Source organism: Cuculus canorus, chromosome 1 (genome assembly GCF_017976375.1).
Source record: "Cuculus canorus isolate bCucCan1 chromosome 1, bCucCan1.pri, whole genome shotgun sequence".
Classification (NCBI taxonomy): Eukaryota; Metazoa; Chordata; class Aves; order Cuculiformes; family Cuculidae; genus Cuculus; species Cuculus canorus.
In genome coordinates this window covers 135248847-135258998 of record NC_071401.1, presented here as the reverse complement: position 1 = coordinate 135258998, position 10152 = coordinate 135248847, and the positions used below count along the sequence as shown (strand labels likewise).

Sequence of the window (10152 nt, the reverse complement as noted above, 5' to 3'; positions counted from 1 at the left end):
TATGATTTTATGACATTAGGGAAAGGTTCTTCACTCAGAGCGTGGTGGAGCACTTGAGCAGCCCCCCAGGGAAGCAGTAATAGCACCAAGCCTGGAAATATTCAGGAAGCATTTGGACAGTGCCCGCAGACGCCCGGTGTGAGTGTCGGGGATGCCCTACGCAGGGACAGGACCTGGCCCCTGTGACTCTTTGTAACCCCTTCCAGATCATCTTATTCAACCCGCGCTGGCCGCATGCGTCCTCCCGCCCTGCAGGGGGCGCGCAGCCACTGCGCCACCTCCCCGGAAGGCACCGCCCTCTTCCCCCCCCTCCCCCCGCCTCCCATTGGCTGCGGCGGCGCCATGGCGGATCGGCTCACGCAGCTGCAGGACGCGGTCAACTCGGTAAGGCGGGCGGGGCGCCACGGGGAGCCCTTCGCTCCCCCGTGGTTGCTGGGGTGCTCTGCGGCTGGAATGGGGATGGGGGCTTGGTTGTGTCTGTGTCTGTGTCTTCTCCCACCCCCTGCCCATACCCACTCCCCAGGGAAACGCTGAGTGTATTTTGTATCCGATGAGATTTGCCTCTAGGATATCAAGGCAGAACATTTTGGAATGTGCCTCCTCCTGCCCCTGCGGTTTGGGGTTTATGGTTTTTTGGCAGAGCAAAAGAAACTGACCTAAGATATTGTTAGATACACTTATTCACTTGTAAAATATTGAAAAGGACAAAGTCTTCGAAGCAAAGACAATAAGATTTTTATGTTACAACTCAGCGCTGAATCGGATGCCCTTCTAAAAAGGCATGCCCTCTTACAAAAGCAGTGGGTATATATATACTAGTTTTAGACAAATAACCATATAAATCTTCAAAGAATGCTCATTATTTTCTTGAATTATCTGACCATGTCTGGAGACTTGCTTCAGGTTATCCCTTGACCTAAGACAACTACATCTTACAAGACAACTTAAGCATATCAATAAATTTTGTCTAAGCCCTAAGACAGATTGTCTCTTGACCTAAAACCAGCTACATCTTGCTAGACAGTAAGCATCGTGTCTGGAGATTGTCTGCATATTATCTCTTGATACAAGAAAGATTTATATGACAAGATAATTAAACATACAAACCAGCTGCAGCATAACTTATCAATTCTCACAGATATTAAAACTGGCAAACTAAAAGTTCTCTCTGACTCAAGAAAATAAAGATGGTATTTAAATAACCTTCTTATTCTAATCCTGAATCTCTCTTTCTTTCCCCTTCTTCTCCCACTCCCTGCCCATCCTCAGTCCCCAGGAAAATGTTGGGTGTATTTTGTATCAGGCAATGTTTGCCTCTAGGATATCGGGGCAGGCTGTTTTGGAACATACCTCCTCCTGCCACTGGGGTTTTGGTTTTAGTTTTCTTTTGACAGAGCAAAAGAAACTAGCCTAAGATATTTAAACTGGGAAACTAAAAGTTCTCTCTGACTCAAGAAATTCAAGATGGTGTTTAAATAACCTTCTTATTCTAATTCTGAATTATATTTTTTCCTTCTCCCACTCCCCAGGAAAATGTTGCATGTATTTTGTATCACATGAGGTTTGTCTCTTAGGATATCAGGGCAGGCTCTTTTGGAACGTCCCTCCTCCAGCACCTGCGGTTTTGGGTTCATTTATTTTTAAAGAGAAGACTCATAGAATCATAGAATGCTGGGTTGGAAGAGACCTCTAGGACCATCTGGTCCAACCTTTTTAGGTGATCTGTAGGTTAAATGAGATGGCTCAGCCCCCTGCCAAGCTAAGCCTTAAAAGTGTCTAGTGTAGAGGAATCCACCACTTCCCTCAGGAGATTATCCCAGTGTTTAACTGTTCTCGTGGTGAAAAATGTTCTTCTGGAATCCAATCAGAATCTCTCAATGAGAAACTTACACCCATTACCCCTTGTCTTTTTTCTGTGACCGCCTGTTAAAAGGGAGTCTCTCTTTACTGAACCGGCCTAAGATACTAGTATTGGCAAGCAAAGTAAAAGTTCTCTCTGACTCGAGAAATTCAAGATGGTATCCAAACAACCATGTTATTCTAATCCTCAGTCTTCTTTTTTTTTCTCTTCTCCCACACCCAGCCCCCAGGAAAACGTTGCGTGTATTTTGTATCAGATGAGATTTGTCTCTTAGGATATCAGGGCAGAACATTTTGGAACGTGCCTTCTGCTCGTGTGGTCTCTGCCACTGCACCCTGGCTTGGCCATTGCAATTCCCTCTTTCCCACCATCTCTTGCTGTAAGCCCCAAGCACTCGCAGCCCCCTGGAAGCAGAGTCTTGCCATGGGCTGCCGGGGAGTGCACCCACCTGACACCGGGGTGGGGCTGGGCTGCTGCACAGGGTCCACTGGGGCACAAAATAAAATCAAGATGGCTTTAGTGATGAAATGAATTAATGATCTTTTTACTGTTTGCAGCTCGCAGACCAGTTTTGTAACGCCATTGGAGTGCTGCAGCAGTGTGGCCCCCCAGCCTCTTTCAGCAACATTCAGACAGCAATAAACAAAGATCAGCCTGCAAATCCAACAGAAGGCAAGTCTTCCTGCATCTGTTCACTCAGTAGGAATGTGTCCTGACGTAGGATGCTCTGTAATTCAAAATCTGTACTCTGCTTCGTGCTTTGCAAACAATCCCACCAGTAACTGGAGGAGTGCTTAAAGTTAAGTCCTAAATGGATGTCAGCTGCACTTGCTGCATGAGATTGTGGGAGCAGAAATGTAATTTTAAGTGCATGCTGGTTTCTTTGCACAGATACAGTAGCTGTACTGTTGTAAACCATTTTAATCGGACTGCTGCTAGAGATTATTAGTGAGTTGTCCATTACTCTTAAGAAATCTTTTTAGAAAGAATTTCTGTTAGTTTTATGAAATCATGTATGATATTAAGATTCTCTGTGTCATAAACTTTTAATTATTTGCGTTTCTCCATCTATCATGAGTTTATTGCCCTGATGTCATTTGTGGTTTTGTTATTAGAATCATAGAATCACTAGGTTGGAAGGGACCCACTGGGTCATCAAGTCGAAGCATTCCTAACACTCCCTAAACCATGCCCCTCAGCACCTCATCCACCCGTCCCTTAAACACCTCCAGGAAAGGTGACTCAACCACCTCCCTGGGCAGCCTATTCCAGTGCCCAATGACCCTTTCTATGAAAAATTTTTTCCTGATGTCCAGCCTGAACCTCCCCTGGCAGAGCTTGAGGCCATTCTCCCTTGTCCTGTCCCTTGTCACTTGGGAGAAAAAGCCAGCTCCCTCCTCTCCACAACTTCCTTTCAGGTAGTTGTAGAGAGCAATAAAAAAAGGTCTCCCCTCAGCCTCCTCTTCTCTAGGCTAAACAACCCCATCTCTCTCAGCTGCTCCTCGTAAGATTTATTCTCCAGCCTCCTCACCAGCTTCGTTGCTCTTCTCTGGACACGCTCCAGAGCCTCAACATCCTTCTTGTGGTGGGCGGCCCAGAACTGAACACAATACTCAAGGTGCGGTCTCACCAGTGCCGAGTACAGAGGGAGAATAACCTCCCTGGACCTGCTGGTCACACTGTTTCTGATACAAGCCAAGATGCCATTGGCCTTCTTGGCCACCTGGGCACACTGCTGGCTCATGTTCAGTCGGCTGTCAACCAGCACCCCCAGGTCCTTCTCTAGGCAGCTCTCCAGCCACTCTTCCCCTAGTCTGTAGCACTGCATAGGGTTGTTATACCCCAAGTGCAGGACCCGGCGTTTGGCCTTGTTAAACCTCATGCCATTGGTCTCAGCCCAGCAGTCCAGCCTGTTCAGATCCCTTTGCAGAGCGTCCCTACCCTCCATCAGATCCACGCTTCCACCCAGCTTAGTGTCATCTGCAAACTTCCTAAGGGTGCAATGTTGGCTGTTTTAATTTTATTTTATTTGACAGAGAAAGGAAACTAACCTAAGATATTAAAATTGGCAAGCAAACTAGAAGTTCTCTCTGACTTGATAATTTCAAGATAGTGTTTAAATAACTGTGTTATTCTAATACTGGATCTTTTATGTCTTCTTCCCCCATGCTCCCGCCCACCTCAGCCCCCAAGAAAATTTTGCATATATCTTGTATCAGAAACACTTTGTGTATTAGGATATCAAGGCCTCTTTTGGAGCGCAGCAATGCACGTTCTAGGACCATTGAATACTAGTTCTTAATTGGTCTGTGGTGGCTTTCTTTCTGATAGTGCAATTAGTTGGAAGAGCCAGCTCACAGGCATGTTTGCTTCCTTGTCTTAGCGGCTGCTGTTTCAAGTGCCAGCATCAATGTGGTGCCAGGAGCTTGAGGTGTTGTTAAAGTGTAGGTCGTAATGTGTAGGTCTTGGGCAACTTCCTTTTTGGTTTGCCTTTTTCTAAAGTTGTGAATATAAGTCACTTCAGTAAAATCATACAGCCACATTAGTGATGCTGGTGAGGCAAACCAAAACTAACAGTTATTTGTCTTTAAATTTGAAGTCTTAGTAAGAAGGCCTTAAAATCTGCTGGTAAACACTGTGGTGACTCTTAGTAAGCTTTAAATGGGTATGCTGATTTTGTTGTTTGGTGATGTTGTTTTGTTTGTTTTTTAACTTAAGTGTACCCTTCATAGAATCATAGAATGGTTTGGCTGGAAGGGACCCTAATGATCACCTCCCTGCCATGGGCAAGGACACCTCCCACTGGATCAGGTTTCTCCAGGCCTCATCCAGCCTGGCCTTGAACACCTCCAGGGATGGAGCATCCATGACTACTCTGAGCAACCTGTGTCAGTGCCTATCCATGCTCACAGGAAAACATTTTCTACCCTCTTTCAGCCTAAACCCGTTGCCCCTCATCTGATCCCTGTACTCCCTGGTAAAGAGTCCCTCCCCAGCTTTCCTGTAGCCCTCTTTGAGTCTGTCATTATCTGTTATACATTTTTGCCACAAGTTGTTCATGAACCACGCAACATAAACAAGTACTTAAGATTTGAAATTATAAATTAAAAAGGGCTGTTTCAGTATTTTATTGGTAGTAATGAACTCAATTCAAATTGAATGGATGCAATTCCTTATGGAAAGTTTTCTTCTGACTTACAGTGCCTCTTATTAAAAGTCTGTGCAGTTCTTTCAATTATACAGTTGTTAAACTAAGGTCTGTTACCAACTTCCAATCCTTTTCCATTTCTCATGAGCAATTCAACTTTTTCTGTGGCCGAATAGGTTTTTTTTTTTTAACATTAAAAAACCTCAAGTTCTTTCACTAATGATCTGTTGCTTAACATAATTTCAATAATCCATCTATTTGAATCACTATCTTTCCATGATCTCTGGTGTTCCTTTTTTGTCTAGTGGCAGATCTTAAGGCAAGGATTGCAAAGTTAAATGAGTTTCTAGCTAATGTAATGACTGGGACACCTACTACTGGTATTAGTAATTTCTTAACTGGCTCAGCATCTTGGGGTTTTAGCTGTTTTCTCACTTGTACAAAGCCCAGCCCTTTGTATAACCTATTATCTTGTTTTTTGTTTAATCTAGGATTGGAATCAAACTACCGTCATCGTTAATTATGGCTGAGTTCTCATCAGTTGTGATACTGTTGTTTTCTTCACGTAGGAGAATTTTTAACACTTGCAATACCGCAAGTCTGTAGAGTTTTCTGTGCTGTGTGTGCAGTATTGTGCTTATTTCTAATAACGTACTGAGTGGGCTGATTTTTCTTTTTTTTTAAAGAGTATGCCCAACTGTTTGCAGCATTGATTGCACGAACTGCGAAAGATATTGATGTTCTAATAGATTCCCTGCCTAGTGAAGAATCAACAGCAGCTTTGCAGGTAAGAGTGTTTTTAGTTAAAATATCAGAAAAATACCTGAAGGCAAACTTCTTCCTTTTTTTAAATACATTTCTTCCTCTCTAGGCCGTGTAATCTTGACAAATTACTTCAATATAAACCTGAATTTTTCATGAGGGCAGCCTATGAGCACTTCATAGGCTTAGTGGAAATACTGAACTTGTATTGTGTACTAAGTAAAATTATACTCAGTGAGAATACTTTAAATTTACTTTTCTGTTAGAATGTTTTTTTAAAAAAAACAAGTGCTTTTATTGTAACACTACAATATTGGAAATTGCTACCCCTTTTTTCCCCCCAGCTGTTCAAATATTAATACAGCAGATGCACCAGTACTGATGCATTGTGAGTTTTTTGTTGTTTTTTCTTTTCCCTTGTATAATCTTTCATATTGTCTTGCTCATTAGGAGCGTGTTTCATTTTGTGGCTGCAGAGCCAATGCGAAGCCTTTTGTCCTTTCACATAGTTTCTGATTGTTACAAGTGTTTGCAGGGTATCCTTTAAGTACTCCAGCTCTGTCACAGAACAGTTCTTTCACTTTTCAGTCATAGCGTTCTTCTTTGGACCAGCCAGCCAATCTTAGTCCTTTTGGGGTTTTTCTCCTCTCTTTTGACCATCAGTGCTCTAGGAGGAGCTCGAGAACAGACAAAAGCTACTGGCCAGGCAGCTATTGGCAGGTGCAGCCTGTTCCACAGCCCTTACTCCCTGCCGTGCAGGAGCTGAACTGCTGCAAACAGCTAGTGAACCCTTTCACAATGCTCAAGTATTTATCATTTCCAAAACCTGCTCTTGACCCACACTTCAAAAACCACTGCTCTGTGGGTTTTTTTTGCTGTTCTTTTTACAGATCTTGTCTATTAAACAGGATCTTTTTTTTTTTCCTTTTTTTTCTTTTTCACTCTAACTTCTACATTTACATCAAGTATTTTCTTTCTAGAATGCAACAAGGATGCAAAGAATGCTGTTTCTTTTGGAACCCCGGAACTGCCTTAAGATCACCTGAAGGTTTTACACCTGGGTTGATCTCTGTGACTCTTCAAAGGCATTTTACAAAAGACTAAGATTAGAGGTGCCTGCTGGGCCAAATAAAAATAACTTGAAGGTGACATCACATTTGGTTTTAAAGAGAGGAGGTTAGACTTGGAAGTGTTGCTAAACACAACAGCTACTGAACATACTAATTGGGCCCATTAACACCAGCATAATTTCATGTAACTGTGTATTTAATAGCTGAAGACAGCTTTCCTGCTGCAGACAAATTACAGGCTTCTTCCATGACCGAGCAGGGTCTGATCAGAGTGACAGCTGATGCAGGGAAAGTAGGGTTCTTCAGAAAGAGAGGCTGGTTATCCAGTGGGCTCATGCTTTCCTGTGAGGTGATACTGGAACAGTTTCTTGCTCTGTTAATGCAGAATCTTATTTCTGGTCTTCTTCTGTTTAGTGTTTTTTTGAGATGTTAGCTTTATTCTGGTTTTGATTTTTATTTGCTCTTGTTTAATTTGGTGCAGTAGTGAAGATGCATATTCTGACATTCTTTAAAAGGACTGTTTTAAAGGTGCTTGTAAAATACATGATATAGGTTTTGTGTTGGTAGATAGATAGAGATTACTTAGGCTGATCTGTTTGTTTGTTTTTTTTTTAATACTAAGGTTGTTTTGTTATATGTTTCAAATCTGAATCTTGCCTTAAATGATGAAAGAGACTGCTACACAAATGCCTGAGACAATCTGCTCATTGCTTTTGAGTCGTGGTGAAGTTGACAGTACATATTCTGCTCAAATCTGTGGCTTATCTGTAGTCAACTTTCTAACAACTGAAATAATTCAGCCAGGTTCTGCATTTGAAACTTTTCTCTTGTCACCTCCCTTCTCTAACTTGTTCTCTAAGGGCTATCAGATCTTTCATGCATGTATTAACCTTAAAGACAACAGTGTTGTGGCACAGAAGGTGAATATATAGATAGCATTTGCCAGTTAGTTTAAGCATGACTTTTTAAGGACCTGTATAACTGCTTTAAAAAAATATCAATTTGAAACTATTTTGTTTTGTGTGTTCTGCTATCCAGTCAGAACAAGCTTTAGTATTTTGAAATTTGGTAGATATTTTGAGGTATTAAAATATTTTATTTCACTATATTTTGTCTGACTGAAGAAGAGCAGTTTGAGTTTGAAACAAAATATTGAAGAAAAAAGGTTAAATAATATTTTTATCTGAAATATGCTATTTAATGGAAAGGTTTAAATAAGTTTATTATTACATCTTGCTGAGCACCTTTTGGTAAGGGAGTTGGGAGAGGGATAAATACTTCTCATCAAGAAAAGCTGTACTGAGGCAAGAGTCATAATATGAAGTAAACACCTCTATTTTGTGAGGGGTTTTGTGTTTACTCTATGTAGTTATGCACTGGCTTAAGCTGCAACCTGCTTTGAAAATGCTAGTATGTAATTCAGGGGCTAAAGAGAGAACCTCTTTTCTAGGGAGCACTAACTATTCCATCACCATCCTTTAGTAGCAAAGTCAGTTTTGTATTGTATTTGAAGAGCCTTCCTTTTCTCACTTTTTTTAAAAGGCTGCTAGTCTGTATCGATTAGAAGAAGAAAATCATGAAGCAGCTGCCCGTCTGGAAGAGGTAGTTTATCGCGGGGATGTGCTGCTGGAGAAGATCCAGAGTGCCCTGGCAGACATTGCCCAGTCGCAGCTGAAGACGAGGAGCGGTACGCACAGCCAGCTCCTTCCAGACTTGTAGCGCCAGGTGGCAGCGCACCCCTGCCCGACGGAACTGCGGAAAGAGGGTTGGAAACAGCTCGTTCTGTGTCCACAGGGAGCTGAAACACCCCGCTAGGCTCCGGTGGGACTCTCCAGTGCTCTAATTGTCAGTAACAACATCTTTTGTCAAAGCTCAAACTGCAGGATCCGTGGTTCTATTTCAGAATTATGTGTATTGATGTAGGTTTCCTTGACCTAAAATATTCATGTCTGAGTTTTCTTTTCTGTTTGTAAATATGTCTGACTTCAATCTGATTTATCATCTTCGTTACACAGGCCACAGTCCCTAAAGGGAATTCAGAAGGAAAATATGTTGTGGGTATTTGTGAAATTTGCTCACTTCTCCTTTCAAACTTCTATGGTCTTGGTATATTTTTTGTAAGGCTTGAACATAGACACACTTGCATTTGCCAAAATTCCATGGAGACAATGCTAGACAACATTGCAAATACAGCGGTGGCCATCTGTTTTAATTAACAGAAATGGTAATTAAACATTTGTATTACTACTTGGCTTGTTTACCACACTTTACAGAGCTAGTAAAAGGATGATTAAAATCTAATGTTTGTAGAGTAAGTGTTCTTGCTGTTGTCATATCATCTGGCAAAATTAACCCACAGTTGTCTGATATTGGCAATTATTGTTGTTTGTAATTCACAAATGAGCTTTGACTCCATTGCCACTGGTGCACTTACTCTTACTTGCTCGTGTCATTTCTCTGCTTCTGCTGATACTCTGCATTCTCAGACATCTGGTGAATGCCTCTAAAGCAGGCGGTAATGAGGAAGCACTGGATGACTGGGAAGAAATTAGCAATGAAGAACCTGAAAATAACTTATTACGTAATATGTTGCTTTTCAGCGTAAGCAGTGGCTGCCACGTGAATGCTGTGGTTATGAACGGCAAGAAGCCCATCATCCCCAACATGCTTAAGAGAGTTTTTTTAGTTTTATCTTCATATGTTGAATAAATTTTTAGCACTCATCTTAGGATTCTAGAAATACCAGCATCTCATTTTGGATTTGAAAAAGCCCACCAGATAACGTAAGGTTCAGTGCGTGGTTGTGGGGCTGAACTGTTAGCCATTTTCTGTATTTCTGAGTTACCAGCCTTGCATTATTGTGCAACGCTGTTTATTGCCATGCATCTGCTCATTTCCTTATCAAAATGACCTACTTCTGTATATTGGATGTGTCATTGGCTTGAAAGTGATACATGTCCCTATTGCATATGGACAGATAAGAACAATTCAAATATGTCTTCAGCATGCTGATCCTTAAGGAATTAGATGCAGCCACTCCACTGACTGTACCAGTGAAAGGAAAGGTATAACATAGCACAGAATAAATCTTACGTACAGCCTGTTTTGAAGATTAAAAAATACAAAGCTGTTCTTACCTGTATCAAATACTAAAGCTGAAGTATCTGATCAGACTGGTATTTAATTAAATGCTTAATATTATTTTGTTAAATTTGCATATCTGTAGTAAAAAATTTAGTCTCCTATTGTGTGAGGCTCTTGTAATCTCCAGGTTCCACTGACTGCAAAAGGAGTTGGAGAGGTGAACACGC

At 41.6% G+C, this 10152-nt stretch overlaps 1 protein-coding gene across 1 annotated transcript; it reads left to right on the top strand.

Moving 5' to 3' along the window:
• Positions 1–319: 319 nt before the first annotated feature.
• MED21 (mediator complex subunit 21) lies at positions 320–9934 on the top strand. The gene is made up of 4 exons (XM_054082121.1): positions 320–384; positions 2419–2533; positions 5696–5796; positions 8384–9934. Exons 1-4 carry the CDS (start codon positions 343–345, stop codon positions 8558–8560), a joined length of 435 nt encoding a protein of 144 aa, XP_053938096.1. The 5' UTR covers positions 320–342; the 3' UTR covers positions 8561–9934.
• Positions 9935–10152: the final 218 nt, after the last annotated feature.